Source organism: Sceloporus undulatus, chromosome 6 (genome assembly GCF_019175285.1).
Source record: "Sceloporus undulatus isolate JIND9_A2432 ecotype Alabama chromosome 6, SceUnd_v1.1, whole genome shotgun sequence".
Lineage (NCBI taxonomy): Eukaryota > Metazoa > Chordata > Lepidosauria > Squamata > Phrynosomatidae > Sceloporus > Sceloporus undulatus.
Genome location: NC_056527.1, coordinates 7341918 through 7359221, shown reverse-complemented (window position 1 = coordinate 7359221; position 17304 = coordinate 7341918). Strand labels below are relative to the sequence as shown.

The window sequence follows — 17304 nt, the reverse complement described above, 5'->3', positions numbered from 1 at the left end:
TGGAGGGAGAAGTCAGCCATGGTCAAACTGTACAGTCAATTCAAGAGGGCCCTTGGCAGCGCAGGTATGGACCCTGACTCTTCTTCAGCACATTTTTTCTTCGTTTGGGGATAACTGAATAGGAGACAGAGGCCATTTTTTCTTTCTACCCTGTGAGCCACACCAGTGCATTTCAGTTCACCCAATGTGACACAACATCACTTCCAGCCACCATTCTGGATGATATTCAGCTGATTTTCCCCTTTGCAGGAAGGCATGGGGGCTTTGCAAGTTATGGGAAGTAAACTGCTCCATTTTTAGTGTGTTTTGGTAGATTTGGGTTGGTTTGGGAGCAAATAATCATCCAAATATTAGACTGAAATTTTAAAAAATGGAAGGGTGTCCTTGAGGGGCTTCCTGGAGGGGGTCCATAGGGCTGCATACAGCCTACCAGCTGCATTTGAATCACTTCTGGTGTAAGGTAGTGCTCTGCATGAACTGAAGGGTTTTCATGTGCTTGTTGGGGTAGTGAGTGAGAAAAGACTGCTGGACAAAACCTGTGCATCCCACCAGAGAGAATGCTGACCATCACTGACTAGTAACCTCCACTCATCTCCAGAAGTCATCCAGATTTTAGTTAGTGAATGGGAGATAAGGGGAGAAAGAGCTGATTTTTCTATCTTCTACCTACCGTGTTGTCCAAACTCATGAAGCCAAGGGCGAAGCCTTCACATTCAAATTTATTAATGATCTCAGGCAGCATAAGTGGAGTGAAAGAAACGTGGATAGCAGCAGAACCACCAGCAGGAATAACCTGGAACCAAGCAGTTCATTAACTCTGGAAGTTCATGGAAGCACTGAGATTTGAAAGATGCCCCAAGGTCACTAGTTCCACAAATCCATGGAGTTTCAAATGTTTTAAAACACTATCCCACCCTTTTACATTACAAAACAGTTTTGAAGTAATGGGGCATTTAAAAATATTCTAACATGGAGGATATCTGCCATCCTATATAGATTAAAAATAAAAATCCCACCTATAATTCCAAATTCTTAAATTCTTGGGCATAATAGAAGTAAGTAAGCCTTTAAAAACCCAACCAGTGTGTGCAGCTGTCAAACAACTACTGCTTTTACTATTCCTAATAAGGAATTTTTTGATATGACGCTTCTCTTGTGGCAGCCTTCCCCAGACTGGTGCCCTCCAGAGAGCATGCTGGAGGATTCTGGGTATTGTAGTCTAACGCAAGGCTTCTCAGGTCTACCTGATATGAAGAACCGACATTTCCCCCCCAATGTGCTAGGGATCTGCTCTATATTTAGGCTCATTGGCTACAACTGTTCCTTTCTTCCCTAGAATCTCTTCTGGAACTGGGAGCTGATGACTTGGAACTGGCACTGAGGACTTAGGGACTGCCCAATTTACATTTCTTCCTTCACTAAAGCTGAACTAGAGCTTCCAAAAGTTAATTTTCTGGACTACAATTCCAAGAATGTCTCAGTCAGCACAGCCAGTGAATTAAGAGGCTCAGGGAAGCAAAGAAGTAACTTTCCTGAGCTTTATGCTGTGCACAACCCACCAGTTACATTTTCTGGTTCATTGACTTCATTTTTGCTGCTGTTGTCAGAATCCCCAAGAGCTTTTCTGAGCCTGTGATGGGATACCGCATATGGCTAACTGACTTCACTGGGCTTTGGTGTTCACACAAACTCTTTTTGATGGGAAGAAAACCTAGAATTCTTCTTTCAGTCATTCTGCTGGAGGAGTACCCTCATGTGTAGGCCTTTGATTGTATTAGTCCCTTCCTGTGTTGAAAGCCTTTCTTCCATGTTAGTCCTTCACTTGTAGCAGCAGCCCACCAAAAACAGAAAGAGAACTTACAACTTGCTTGGGAGTTATGCAGAATGGATAGTCTGAAGGCACACCCTCATGAGCTCTGATGACCACAGAAATTATTTGCTTTGGGGTGGATTGCTGTAATGATGTATCATCACTTCCTTCATCGTTCTCAGAAACTGATTCCAGACTCTGGAATAATGAGATATCTGAGATGTAAAGGATCCAAGGAAGAAACTACACAATGGCATTATATTCATGACAAAAAGGAGGCATGATTTATCTCCTCCAAGCAAGGAATAGAATTATGCCTTAAAGAAAGTGCTGAAAGCAGAATGCACTATGCACTTACTGCATTTTCCCTGGTAGATGCAAATGATGTGGAAGCTGAGGTGTGACAGGTTTTATCCTGGGATATTTCAGACTCCCAGAGGATTTCAATCTCATTGCCATCTATGTCTTTAATTGGGAAAGGAGCACCATAAAATACTAAGAGGTCCACCAATTTGTCATCATCTTTATCCTGGTTATAGGTTTCCCAATCCATCCGAATGTCTGCATACAAAGAGTGGAGAGAAATCAAGGCAAACTCCAAGTTTGCTAGCGATGCCTAACAAAGCACAAACACATTTGTCCCATTTGTCCCACAGTAGGCCTAAACATCCTAAAAGCACCAGATCCCATCTGATCTTGGAAACTAAGCAGGGCCAGCACTGGTTACAGCTTGGATGAGAGACCTCCAATGACTACCAGGCGCCATGGACTATATTTCAGAGAAAGAAACTGGCAAAACCACCTCTGAGGATTCTTTGCCTAAGAAAACCCTATTTAATTAATGAGGTTGCCATAAGCTGACTTGGAGGCATGTACACATACACATATGCTGTGCAACAGTGGGGAGTTACTTGAATTGTGTTTATTTGTTTTATTTATATCCTACATTGTTCCTGACACTGGTTCCCATATCTGAAATAATATCACAAGCACAGTGGCTTCTCAGACTGTTAGGCCCAGCCAGCTATCTACAACACAGACACAACAGACATAAGTTTTTGTGGCCAAACAGTATCTAATTGAAGGTGGTGTCTAACCATTACACTGCAATTTAACATTTTAATGGGTTATAGAACTCAGCATTCTACTTATTTTCATTTTTAAAAAGCCCACAAATGTAGCAATGTATATGTTTGTAGATTCAGGCACACATGTGCGGATGGGGTAAAACTGTGTACACACTCATATTTACACATGTTCTTTTAGACTAAATATATGGACAATACCGTTATAAATTGTTTATCTAATGCTCCTGTGATTTAACATCCTTCAAGTCTTCAACGGGGCTAAGAGCCTGCCTCATCAATGCAATTACAATAGAACTCTGTCACTGTAGCTACATCTTATGATGCTAGCCCATTCCCCACACACACAAAAAACCCAACAACTAGGTTTGCAGCCTGACAGCAATACAATCAAAAGATTTCTGAGGCACTAGAAATTGGAGGTAATGATATCTACCTGACTGGGAAAGCACTGCAAACATCATTTCCCAGTATCCAGATCTCCAGTGTCTTGGAAACAATTAAGTCAGGGCGCTGCAAAGGTAGGTTTGTGGGGAGAGGGGGGGAGTCACACTTGGTTCTTAAAGAGAATCCTAAAAGTTCTGAGACTGCAACTCCATCTTATGAGCTCATAACTGCTTTACAGGATGCCAGCCTATGCTTTCAAATGTTTATGTTTTTGTGTTGCTGTAACATTAATTAAAAATTTAAACTCACAAATTTCTAATCCTCAGGGGCTATGAAAATAGTATTTTAAGATGCAATGCTGAGAAAATAACAAGGAAAACACAGCTTGTGTACTAAATGCACTAAGGCCCCCTCGTGCCAAAATATCTGACTTATTAGGTGTATTCCAAACTGGTTCTAGGGTTCCTTCATTTTTCTCCTGAGAAATGAATTGTTACAAAAGATCAAAAGCTGCTCCCTCCATTTGCTGTGGTGCCTTGGTTATCTTCATGAAAGACCAACCTGGAATTATCTATTCTAATGTAATACAAGCACTTACCAAAGGGAGTGGGATTATTAAGACGAAGATGACGAGAGACTGTGTCTCCTCCAGAGATGTGGGCCCCAAACCTGAAAATGAAAAATGCTCATATGAACACGTGCAACTTAAGTTTAAATATGGGAGCTTTTCCTTCAAAATGGGAAAAGGGACAATTGAGCCTAATCAATGAATAGATTTGGGGAAGCAAGACCAAAAGAAAAGGTTGCTCTGCATGCTATGGACCTAGTTTAAGAGTTCAGAAAGCCCCCAAAATTCTGCTAGAATGAGTAAAGACTGAAATGTCTAACAAATAATTCCTTGAATCTTGACTAAAACTACTTCAACTAGCCTGAACACATCTTTGTATGCTTTTGATTAGTTGGCTAAGAAACGACATACACAAATACAGATTTTGGTACATGAACTATGATGCTGAAGGGGAAAACCACAGTTGTTCAAATGTTGTTGGAAACTCCATTTAATTCCTTAGGCCTCTAGGGAGAATTCAGGCTTGTAAACACTTAAAGCCATTCTCTTCTGTGGAAAAAAAAGGAAGCTGAAGTACCAGCATGCAATTGGATGTAAATAAACTGTTAGCATTAAGGCTCAAAGCTCTAAGATGTCACAGCCTACACAGCAGCCCAACAGCTCTTATCTTCAGCAACACCGAAGAGACATTGCTGTGGGTTCCCTGGGCTATTTTGGCACAGACCGGTTGCTGAAGGAGCCATCATGGGTGACAAAAATTATTTATTTATTTACTTTTTACACTGCCTTTCTCCCAAAAAGGGACCAAAGGCGGCTCACAAACTCACAAAGGGAATGTTGGGCAATGGGGAAAACAGCACAAGCTGGCTGGGTGTTGCACACATGTGATACACAATGAACCCTTTAACGCAGATGCAACCTTAACCTCAAAGTCTTGCTAAGAGCAGGTGGCTTCTACCTGATTATGGGAGTCGGCATTGGATGGTTTGGTCCTGTCATCTGCAAGTAGATTGGACAGCCTTTCACAGTCATTTGGATGGGAATCAACACAGGCTCCGATTCTCCTACCTGCACACACACACACACACACACACAATAAAAATAAAAATCAGCTGTATAAACTATGACTCCATCTGCCAATGATGAAATGGCCTTGGAGCCAAATTAATGTCTAAAGTATCCTTTCTTTCCTTTTTTTGAGCAAGCAGAGAAGACCAAAGTATTGATCTATGATGGCACTGCAGGACTTTGCATTCTTCCAGGATAGGGGAGGGCAGTGCTATCTGGGTGACCTGCCGCACCTTTGTGTTCAAGGTTCAGGGTCTTCTCTCAAATTCAAGTAAAGCCCTACAGGCCTCAGAGGGAGAGAAGAACTACTGGACCTGATCCCCTTCAGCAACACCATTTCCTTCTCCTTTTGTGTCATGTCTTTTTAGAGAGCAGGGAACTGTCTAATTAAAAATAATAATTGTAAGCCACTCTGATAGCCTTTAGGGCTGAAGGGCAGGGTATAAGCACTCAAATAAATAAATACAAACCACAAAAAGTTCTTCATCCTATAAGTAAGCAACTCAGATAATGGTCTCCAGATTTTGCAGGTACAAATAATCCAGGCAACCCATAACACAAGTGTATTATGGTGCATGTTTCCTTAGAGATAAGTTCTACCCACTGTGTTCAATTGACTCTATTCCAAGGGAAGCATCCTAAGCGTCTGTCGTCTTCCCAATGTCCGGATGAAAGCTCCACCTACTGGCTATATAAGGCAGAACAAAAAAGGCACCTACTTTACAGATGAGAGTATCCTCGTAATGTCCCCACATGTTGTTATAGGCTGTTATTTCTACAGAAAGCTCTTCAAAGGCCTTCAGAGTTCCTGAAGAAGGGTGTACATGGAAAGTTGCTCCTTTCCCATGAGACAACATGGCAGCTCTAAAAGCTAGAAGAGCATAGGGTTCAGTACTGGTTTCCTGAATGAGCTCCTACTCACTTCAATAAGACTTGTGCAGAGAATCTCTCTCCAAGTTGTATCCAGCTGCCCTTTTCATATCCATCACCTTATTTACTATCTCTTTCCACATTGATTAGCCATAAAAATATAACAAGGCCATACTCTGCGTACCTGATTGTTTTCTCTTTGCAAGCTGTTGGGTTATTCGTCTTGTTTTTTCTATGGCCATATCACTGAGGTGTGAGAAATGGAAATGTTTCAGTAAGAGTATGGAGGGATACAATAATTCTAACATGCACTTAAACATTGCAGGTGACTATAGAACTGAGATGGATCTTTTCATCATTTCTAACTGAAAATCTTAATTGATCCAGCTTTACCCAAATAGCTTTTGACAACTCACTGTATTTCAGATATAATTCCTTACCTCTAAAATGGATATACACAAGCTTGTTTTCCCACAGTAATATGGGTTAGTTAAGCAAGCCATAAGGCAGCCATTCCCCCTCTGGTGCTCCCCAGATGTACTGGATTACGTGCACCACCATCACCAGTCAACACAAACAGTGGTCATGGGAATTGCAGTGCAACACAGCTGGAGGGTTGTATCTATATTACATGGGAAAGAGAGAAAAACTGCAACCCAGAGTTACCCAGTGACTATGCAGGAGTTGTTTCATTGAGATGACTTTAGCAAATACTGGGCTGATGCTTGTTTCCAACCATTATTTCTTGTATGAAATCTTGAGCCAGTAGTCCCTAATTTTCTAACAAACAGTCAAAGTAGGACTTGCAAGAAAATGTTGCATTATATCCTATTTAGATCCTAAGAGCGTTCTGCTCAGTGGCTCAGATTTGTGGGAACAGGAATCTTTTACAGATTGAGTCTCCCTTATCCAGAATTTTGAAATCCAAAAAAGTCTACATAGGTGACTGAGATAGTGACATCTTTACTTTCTGATGCTTCAGTGTACAGCTAGTTTGTTTCATGCACAAAGTTATTAAAATATTGATGCAACTTTTGGTTGATCAAATTTTGTTTCCAGAGTTTGCTATTGTTTATCCATTCTTTTGACTAAACTAATACAAAGAAAACCAGACTTACACATTTGAACCATGTTCATCTGAAGATAGTGGGCAGCTGCTAAAATAGTCAACCTCTATTGTGAATAGAGCAGCTAATTCAGAATGATTGGTAATAATCAGATGACGTTTTAGGATACTCTTCAATGTCACTTCAGAACCGAAGTCTAATTGTAGTTCTTGAGAATCCTCTGATTTTTGTTGCTCATCACTGCAAAGAATCAACACATGCTGTATCATCTTCCTACTTGATGACAGGGGCATTTTACAGACAGACAAATTGCCCCCAAACTTAAGTAAATGAGAAAAGGAGCACAAAAAGATAATCAGACTATATACGTTTCTGTAATATTTGAGTGGTCCTGTGAGGCAAGAGGCTATACAGCAGCACAGCAACCATTACACTGAGGAAGTACATAAAAGAGATGAAATGATGACAGATTCATTCAAGGAAGAACCATTTGAAGATGAACCTACAGTTTAGAAAGTAAAGTGGACACTGTATTTAGAGTACTTGAGAACAATAAACTAGGAACAGATGGCACACCAATAGAACTGCTTTCAGCTACAGACAGAATCTACTCTAGTTCTGACTAAAATCTGTCAACAAACATGGAAAACAAAATAAGGAAAACAGATTGAAAACACTCAATATATACTCCAATCACTAAGAAAGGGGATACCAGGAATTACAGTAACCACAGGACTATTGAATTAATTTCCTATGCAAACAAAGTGATGCTCAAAATTCTACAACAAAGACTTTTACCAGAGCCAGAGTGAGAAATGCCAGATATCCAAGCTGGGTTCAGGAAGGGAAGAGGCACTAGGGATCATATTGTAAACATATGTTGGATGATGGAATGCAGAGAATTTTAGTAAAGAAAAACAGCCTGTAATTTATAAATTGTAGCAAAACCTTTGATTGTGTAAAGAATGAAAAACTACAGATTACAGCAGGAAAGAATATGGAGAAATGGAATGGTTTCCAAATGGCAAGGGAGTTAGGTATGGCTGCATTTTATCACCCTATCTGTTTAACATGTTCACTGATCATATCATACATAAACTAGGATTAGACTCATGAAGAAGGCATGAAAATTGGAGGAAGGAACATCAACAATTTAAGATATGCAGATCACACATGGTACTAGCAGAAAAGAGAAAAATCTGGAACGATCACTGAATAAAGTCAACAAAGAAAGAGAAAAAGTAGGTTTACAACTGAACATTAAGTAAAAAAATTGACCACAGAAGATAAGACATAATTTTGAAGTAGATGATGAAGACAATGAAACAGAGTTTCCATATCTTGGCTCAGTCATTAATCAGAAGCCATTGTCCTGAGTCTGCAAGACTTGAGCATGGCTGCTGATTAAATAGAGTGACTTGGAGGCCTCTCATTCATAAGTCATCATAAGTCAAAGGCGACGATGGCAGCTAACAGAAACAATATTATGGTAGGAGGATAGTGGAAGAATCTTTATATTCTAGGTAATATCATCAAAATTAAGTGCTAGTTTGGCTTGGTCCAGGTTCACAAAGTTGAAAGAGTGATTAGCTATTATCTTCCCTTACCTTTCAAAGGGTATAGAATATGTGACATGCAACCCCTTTACTTCACCAGAAATAGCCAAAAAGATTGGATCCAACATGTCTTCAATGCTACAGCACAAGGTAAGGTCACTCAGCTTTTCCTAGAAGAAACAATTAGATAGGTTTCCTTATGAAAATACCAGAGGAGAGAAATTGGCAGCAGAAGAAGGTTTGTTTACACATCAGGATCAACTCTGCAGACCACATAACATTGTCATACGAGGCAGGGCATACATCCAAAAGATGTACTGAATCAGACCAAAACTGTATCTATTCCAGCATCCTGCTCCCTCACCGCATGGCTAAACAACAGCCCAGTGCATGGAAAGTCCAAATGGAGGACATGAGTAGCATAGCTGTCTCTCACTATACTTACAAACTGGAATGCAACAAGATCCTCATAAGAAAAAAATGGGGAGGCAGTTTTCAGGGTAGTGGTGCCATGCATATCAAAAATTTTGCAATCAATTTTACCACAAATATTTATTGTTTGAAACACTCTGATTCAACATTGCCACTACATTTTCAGTCCTTAGCTTACAATAATTAAACCCTCTAGATGCAGTTATACAGTACTTAACAGTAAAACCCACTGTAGTCAATGGCACTTAAGTTGGTCTTAAGTAAATTAAATCACATTAATTAATTTCAAGGGATCTTCTCAAAATTAGTAATAATAAACATTATTAAGCCACAGAAAGATGGAGGAGATAAAACCAAGAAAAACAGCGTGTAGAGGGAATTTACCACAAACAGCAATCACAATGTCCCCTGCATTTTCAGAACCAAGCATATCCACCAAAAACTGACCTTAGTACTAGTCATTATCACCACACGCAATTCCTTCTCCTCATTTGGACCTAAAATGCCACTTTCTGGAGAGATGCTAACCGCTACACAGGAAAAAGCCTGTCTTCCAAGGAGCTGGTGAACAAATATGGATGAACGGTCCATTAAAAGCAAGAAACAGAACCTTTTGCCATTTCAACAATACAAAAACAAACAAAACACCCCACCCAACAAAATCCAAACACTAACCTCTCCCCATTGAAAGCGGGTTGGGAGCAGTGTCTGGTTAAAAAGCCGGACAGTTGCTTCTGCAGGAATTCCAATAGAAAGATCAAAATGCAAACGACTTGACAGTAGGCACACATGAGGAGTCTGAACTTGCACAGAGACTGGGATATGGCTGGAGACAGAAACACAGAGGGGGCAGAGAGAATAGGTACTGTCATCATTACTGATAGCAAATACACTTGCACTGTAACTGACAGAATGGTTAGGTCAAATAAAAAAACATCCATCCATTCATAAATTATTTTTATGTCCAGTCGGCCCTTCTTATACACAGATATTTTATACACAGATTCAAGCATCCACAGTTTGAAAATGTTCCAAAAAAGTATAAATTTCAAATATCAAACCTTGATTTCCAATTTTTTTTATAAGGGACACCATTTTGCTATGTCATTATATTTAATGGGACTTGAACATTCACAGATTTTTTTATCCACAGGGGATTTTGGAACCAAACCCCAGCATATAACAAGGGTCCACTGTATTCTATTACCACAGGGAAGGCAGTTTCTTAACTGCCCCTCCCTCCACCCTCTTTTGTCACTTTCCCACATGAAACAATTCCTAAAGAGTGAGGAATATGAAGCAGAGATCCTTTGTAGCCTATGGCCACTCTCTGCTGTCAGAACTCTGATTTTCCAGGTAATAATATAACTAGAATCAAGCTATGGATAGTGACATTCTCCATCTTCAGATTTGTCACACCTTACAGGCTCTACATGAAAGAGAACAACAAATCACAGGGACTGGGGAGGAAGGAGCTAGGTGGCCTTTCTTTTTGTGTGGTGATAGAATACATGAAAATGATGAATAAACAGTCCCTATGTGAAATTCTTTTGTCTCTCTCCTTTTCCAGAGATTAGGATGTCTGTTGACAGTTTAATGCCACCAGCAGTTAGAAAAGATCTGAATATTTCATGATATCCCAGCAGCTCAGTCATTCAGTGCAAGAGGGACCACCCTACAAAAACACAACACAAAAAAACCTGTATGTGTTCCTTACCTTCCAGTTCCATTTTCCACTTCCATCTCTAACACTGTCTGGAGAAACTGACACATATATGAGGTAAATAAAACAGATACACTGCATGTGCCTAGAGGACCCAATTCTCCACTAGAAGGCTTAATAGTAAAAGGAGAGGCCTGCGGGAAGAAAAATAAGAACTAATGTAATTCACTGAATAGAGCAGCCTTTCTGCACTTGCTGTGGTTTGGATATGTTGCACTAAGAACTCCAGTCTTCCCCAGCCAGCATGGAATCTGGTGGATCAGAGTTCTGGATTAAAGAGTCTTCCAGTCAACTTCCTGCTCAGCTTCAAACGCCAGGCTCAGCTCCACATCTTCAATATCTTTGCAGAATATGCAAAAAGGGGAAACTTTAGGCTGTAAGCTGGGAACCAACCTGCAAGCCAAACTGATGACTGGATTTCAACATCTAAGATAGTGAGCCTTTCAGAGAAACATACCTCTTCACCCCTGTCAGCTATGCAAGCAGGACTTTCCTGCATTTTCCATCTCCCTTGCAGTTGACTTAGGTTTCCTATCTCCAAAGTGCATGACACTTTTTCCCCCAGCTTAAGAAGGCCCAAGTCAAGTGATGGCACATCAATGGAAAGGAGAGGACCCTAGGGAAAACAAATAAAATATGTAAGCCAATTGCTATCTCAGAGGGCTTCATGAAAGGGATCCGTGATGTAAAAAGATGCTGCGTGTTCAAACAAACCACCAGGCAAAACACTGAGACAAAGACTGTGGAAAGCTCTTCCATAGCAGACAACCAAGTAAAATGGATCACTATAATCATTAGGAGAGGGCCTTTAGGTAGTGAGGCTTTTAATAAAATACAACCTGCTTTTTAAAGACCTTTTCTCTTCCTTAAAAAGCAGGGTATGAAAGGATGATTTTAAAAAATGTATGGCTAGGCAAAAGTACTCCAAGAGTGAGTCCTCACCCAACAAATTTTATTATTATTCAGAAGGAAAATCTAACTGCTGAACTCTGATCTCACCACAGTCTATTGTATTGTTTTTAAGTATGCTTTATGTTTTTAAGTATGCTTTATGTTTTTAAGTATGCTTTATGTTACAAAATAATTGTATTTTAAGTGGGGGACTGAGGGTTTGGACTGTATATTTTTAATCTTTGTAAGCCGCCCCGATTGCATTTTGTAGAGAGGTGGGATATAAATAAATTTTATTATTATATTATTATAACAAAACATCAAATCATGTGTCTGCCTGAAATACTTCTCATAACCAGGATTCAGCTTCTCACTGAGTTCTAAACAGCACACAGCACTGAAGGATCGCTGATATTGCTACCCCTTGGAACAAAAGGGACAAGTCAGTTTGCTGGTTTGCTTGGCTCATCTCTCCAGAGTTTCCGAAAGAGCTCTTCCTCAACAATAACTGGAGAGATACTGGGGACTGGAGCTGAAACTTCTTGCATGAAAAATGTGCATGGAGACCTATGGCTCTCCCTTAATTTTTGACATACCAGAATCTTGGGGCACACACAGGAGTTACCTTTTTACTTTGCCTCCCTGCAAATATTTACAGAGCACTGCAGAATCAAATTCAGTTGTCTTAACCAACTGGGAAGTTTCAGTAGAGTGGAAGAAACACACTCAGTTTTACCAACAATTTTCTTGGCATAAATCTTAGGGCTTCTCCTCATCTCAAGTATAACTTATTTGACTTAGTCCAAGACACACTGCAGAAATAATCCAGTTTGAGACCAGTTTAACTGCCCTGGCTCAATGCTAGGGAATTCTGGGAGCTATAGTTTTTTGAGACATTAAGCTTTCTCTGTCAGAGAGCTCTGGTGCCACGATAAACAATCCCCAGGATTCCCTAGCATTGAGTCAGGGCAGTTAAAGTGGTCTCAAACTAGAACATTTCTGCAGTGTTTTGGACCTATATGGCAAGAAAATTGTTTTCATTTAGATCCTCCTACCTTAAAATCAGCTTCCACATGCAACACCACTGGCTCTGCAGAGTTCATGATCTTACACTCCAGTTTATGACAGGAATGTCCAGGTTTGCCTCCAGTAATAACAAACTCAAACTCACAGAATTCGTTTTCTCCTAGAGAAGACAAATCTGTTATTTCTGGGGAAATGAAGAATTTTTTTTAAAGGAATCCCAAGAATTTCCTCAAGCTCAACTCTATCCCCCCCAAAATACACACTGCTATAATAATTGCTACCATTTTTAGTACATGGCCACCCAGTGATTAATGCAACATGTACACATCATGCACAACAGACAGAAAAGGTTTACCTAACTCTCCAGTATAAGGTTCAACTTCCACTATGTCACAATCACTGATTTTCCCCCAGACAAATGTGACTGGGGATTTGCTATTATTGTACATCTGAAAAGTTGGAAATGAAGAGACAATTACTATCATTATACAAGAAAAAAGTCTCCATAAAAATATGCTCAGGGAAATTTTGTAAACTTCCTTGATTCCCAGGCATGGGAGAAAGGTGAGAAATAAATAAATAATGGATGATGATAATGATGATGCTATTGGGGAGAAATTTAACTTCCATTAGTACTTAATCACATTTCTACTGTTTCTTCCCCCAATGTATGCTTCAGCATTTTCACCTCATTTATATGATGTATTAGATAAGAGACATACCCACTAAATAGCACTAATGGTGTACCTTCAATGTTCTTCTAATATTTACGCCAATATAGTTTTCTCCTGGGATGATAATGGCATATGGTTCTAAAAGGAGCTGAAATGGTTCTGTACATCCTTTAACATCTATTTCCAGGGCGATAACATCCTCTTGTCGGACTTCTCTAGTATCATACAGCCATGGTTTTTGAGAGCTGTATGAGAAACATATTTAAAATCACATTAATTCTGCATATTTGATATAGAACAGTATGATACTACTGATCCTCCTCAACAGATTTGGAACCTAACACTTTTGCAACAACATCATCAAAAATATATTATCCATCATAATTGTCTTGTACACCGTTTCAATTAAAGGGATTTAAATGTTGTCTATATCCTTTGTCTCTCTCTCTGGACTAAACTACATGGTGTATTATTTGCTCTTTTCAAAAAGCATGCCTTTATTAGAAAAGGAAGTTTCTCTTCAGTTTCTCTTCAGATCATATTAAAAAAGAAAGATCAGGACTGGGACCAGTTTCCTGCCCCCCCAAAAAAAGCCGCATCCAACCTCCATTAGTGGTTCCCAAAGATGTTCGTTTTCTTTAAAATAAAAAAAAAATGGTGAATATAAGAACATCATGCCACATGTTATTTCACCCTCACTTGTTTCCCCACTGCTTACAAATAAACAGAAAAGCCAAAGTAGTATAATCACTAGCAACAGCTATTATACTGAAGGGATAGAAAAACACATAGGGAAGATATAGGTCTAGAGCTTGGAAAAGGTACTTTTTTTATATATCTAGAATCTAGACACCTGTAATAAATGGTATTGATTATTACAATTTGTATAACTTTTAAAGTACATAATGTAAGAAATTGAAATTTTGTTTATAAATATTAATTTTTCATTTTAGATGTAGACAAAGGACTGAAGCTGGAATAGACAAATGTTGCCTTGAAGTAGGAAGACAACGGGAAGAATGGATTGGGGACTGTATGTTCAGTGTTTAAAGCCTCATATAGGTTTAAATTGTTTATAAGGTATTTTCTTTTGCTTTACAATGATATTTTCTTTAAAGTAGTTTATATGGTGTATGATATTGTAAAGTTTTATTTTTAATGTTTCTGTCTTCTTCTTATTATTATTATTATGCTTTATTTATATAGCACTGTTTTGTTTGTTTATTGTCTTTTTATTGTTCTTTGTTTATTGTCTTTTCTCTTTTGGTTTTTCGCTTATATGTAATAAAAAATAAGCCTGCTGTAACCCCAAAAGTAACTTTCCCATGTCCTGATCAGGAGCATGGCAAAGGGTGTGTTTATGCAGTAAAGCACAGTGTCTTAACCTGAGGCTTAATCCACTTAGTACCTCGTGAATCAGATTCAGAAGTAGAGTCATGGCTTGACCGATGACAGATTTTTGAAAAAGGGTCTACTACATATTGGTGGTTAATAGGTTAAAATGATGGCTCACACAGGAAAAAAATGATCACGCTTTATTCTATCTTCTTGTGGAGATTCCCAACCAATCCATGCTAGAATGACCCACGGTTTCAGTTCTTTTAGACAGGGAGTGATAATAAGAACCATGAGCAATTGCATAGGAAAATGAGAAGCTCAAAATGCATTCAAGAGAACAGGATCCCTCTTCTCACAGTAGAGTCAGACTTTCAACATTCTGCTTCTAGTGCAACTGTCTCATTAGAATTTTTTACACCCTGCTAGCAAAAAAAGCCCTAATGAATATGTTGGGAATTACTTTCAAGCAAATGAGTAAAGAACAGAGCAACAAGAAATAATCTTCATTCTAATATCCCGTGCATTGAGTACAAAGGATGTGTGATGACTGGCAAGCATTCTGTGCTTAGGGAACAAAATAGTCCAAATTAAGCACTTTTAAGGGTCAAACTAGATATGGCATGGGCAAAATCTCCCTTGGTTGCTTGTTTTTACTACAAAACATCAACACAATTTAATTGAAGAAGCTGCATTGTGTGCTAAACATTTACTCTTGGGACTGATATTCCCACAAACATCTAAATTTGGTATTCATGCAATGGGAGGTGAAAAGAAGTACACAGCAGATACATGTATACTACACATAAAGACTGAAAATCTATGGTGCCAAGGCAGCCATGGGGAAGTTGCCATTTGGGTCAAACCTTTTTTAGGATCAACACATCAACAATAATGCCAATACAAATGGCATAAGTTATGTGTCTGGACCATCACATACCACTTACTTAGGTAGTTCTGGTATATCCTCTAGCACAATTTGAAGCACACTGTGATACTCCTTCAGCTGTAATGAAAAAAGAAACCCAGAAAGCAAGTGATTTTTCTGAAGCAACAAAGGTAGCACTTCCTGTAAAAAGGAGAGCTCCTACCAGTTCATTCCTCCCAGAAAAGGTGAGTTGGCATTCTAATTACTTTTCACTGTCAGAAACATCTTGGGATCACAACTTTTGCATACAACTATGCTGTTTTTAACTCATTTTTCAATGTTGGTAATATTTAATTATCTTTTAACTTTTGTAATCAGTGTTTTAATTCTCTTTTTAAATTACTGTAACCCGCCTTGAATCCCATTGTGGGAGAAAGGGAGGATATTAATCCTTGAAGTAAATAAATCAAAAATAAATCTGTATCTGACAGCTTGTACATATAGCTACTGCCAGCTGATACACACATGAGAAGTTCGGTAGTCATTTGGTCTGACCATGGATAATTATCTTTGGTTTTGTACAAACAACACATAGTCACACAATCTGTGGAGACAGTCAGTCAACAACAAATTTGCTTTGGGGTATGTGTCTCTGTGTGGGCTAACCTACAGTGATGAGACAGAGGAGTTTTTCACACAGCAAAAAACAAAACAAAAAAACACAACCCTGGTTTGAATCATCTTCCAGTATGCAGCCGGGTATTATCATACCAAAGGAACTCCAAATTCACCGCCGATGCCATCAGCCAAGTGCAGTCTGTCTGCAGCCCAGCTCCCAGGCACTTCTTTTCAAAGCCGGAAAGCTCCCAGCTTTGATAAATGGCTGCTGAAATGCACCTGGGAACTAGGCGGCAGCCGGGCTGCACTCAGCCAGCAGCATCAGCAGTGAATTCGGCATTCCTTTGGTGTGATAATACCCATCTGCATCCTGGAAGAGGATTCAAACTGGAAAAGGTAAGCTGGGTTTTTTTGCTGTGCAAAAAACTCCAGAATCATAGCATCGTACAGTTGGAAGGGACCACAGGGGCCATCTAGATAGCACAATGATAATACAAAAAGCTGAGAGTCAAAATCAGTCAACAACAAGCAAAGCTATACCTTTTTTGGAGCATATGTGAGCGTAAATGAGTGGTCAGAATGTGCATCGAGCCTTCCCATGGAAGGAGTTATAGAGAAAGCTGACTCTTTTTCTAGGTTGTATTTTATCTTTGTAAGATCCACCGTTCCTTCCAACATTAAAGGCTGCAGATTAGGTTTCATTATCTGCCAGAAAAAGGAAAGCTCCACGTGGCTGAGCAAAGAAAAATAATGACTAGATTAAGTTCTGTAGTTTCAGTGTAAGATCACTGGATAAAGGTGCAAGTTTAGGTAATCTTTGTTTTGGAGATTCCAAAATGATGGACCAAGCAAGAAGCCTAGTCACTTCAGGTTTTCTCTCTGGAATTATCAAAAGAACAGCAATTGGTCCCAAAGTAAACTGCACAGCACAGCTCACATGCATCACTGAAACCTTAGTTTGGTCATCAGGATTGTGCCTTCATCAGCCATCAGGACTGTGCTTCTAAATTAAAAATCAAAGGCCTTTTGCTTGGTTTTGAGTGATCGTCCCTCCACATGTTACAGTTCCCTCTCACATAATCCAAATTTGCTTCCAAAACAGATTCAGAATCCCACATGAAAACAATGGTTTGTTTGTTCTGGGTCTGCAACAAACTAAAGTTCACATAAAAGCAAAGCTTGCCTGATTCAGATGTAACAACAAAAACTAAGTTTATGACCAGAAGCCCTGGAGTATTGACTGTTTCCCAAGAACTCCCTCTAAGAAGACTCCTATTTTATTCTCTCAACTGAAACAGGTTAATATCCCCATCCTTATTTCATTTT

At 39.3% G+C, this 17304-nt stretch overlaps 1 protein-coding gene across 7 annotated transcripts in view; it reads right to left on the bottom strand.

The window, feature by feature from the left end:
• DLEC1 (DLEC1 cilia and flagella associated protein) overlaps positions 1 to 17304 on the bottom strand; it is a 41956-nt gene that overhangs the window by 12201 nt on the left and 12451 nt on the right. For 6 of the 7 annotated variants that reach the window (XR_006104456.1, XR_006104455.1, XR_006104457.1 and 3 more), the window contains exons 14-31: positions 16519 to 16711; positions 15440 to 15498; positions 13231 to 13402; positions 12839 to 12932; positions 12513 to 12643; positions 11024 to 11182; positions 10561 to 10700; positions 9519 to 9669; positions 9291 to 9404; positions 8463 to 8581; positions 6907 to 7095; positions 5973 to 6034; positions 5638 to 5789; positions 4809 to 4918; positions 3881 to 3951; positions 2169 to 2371; positions 1862 to 2008; positions 671 to 793 (exon numbers count right to left, since the gene is read on the bottom strand). Coding sequence is in view for 4 of the 7 variants with exons in the window: in XM_042472279.1 (XP_042328213.1) it covers positions 671 to 793; positions 1862 to 2008; positions 2169 to 2371; positions 3881 to 3951; positions 4809 to 4918; positions 5638 to 5789; positions 5973 to 6034; positions 6907 to 7095; positions 8463 to 8581; positions 9291 to 9404; positions 9519 to 9669; positions 10561 to 10700; positions 11024 to 11182; positions 12513 to 12643; positions 12839 to 12932; positions 13231 to 13402; positions 15440 to 15498; positions 16519 to 16711 (2389 nt within the window). In the remaining 3 variants the exon portion in view is untranslated. Of the gene's footprint in view, positions 115 to 670; positions 794 to 1861; positions 2009 to 2168; positions 2372 to 3880; positions 3952 to 4808; positions 4919 to 5637; positions 5790 to 5972; positions 6035 to 6906; positions 7096 to 8462; positions 8582 to 9290; positions 9405 to 9518; positions 9670 to 10560; positions 10701 to 11023; positions 11183 to 12512; positions 12644 to 12838; positions 12933 to 13230; positions 13403 to 15439; positions 15499 to 16518; positions 16712 to 17304 lie in introns of all 7 variants that reach the window. The other variant, XM_042472282.1, reaches the window with a different exon arrangement.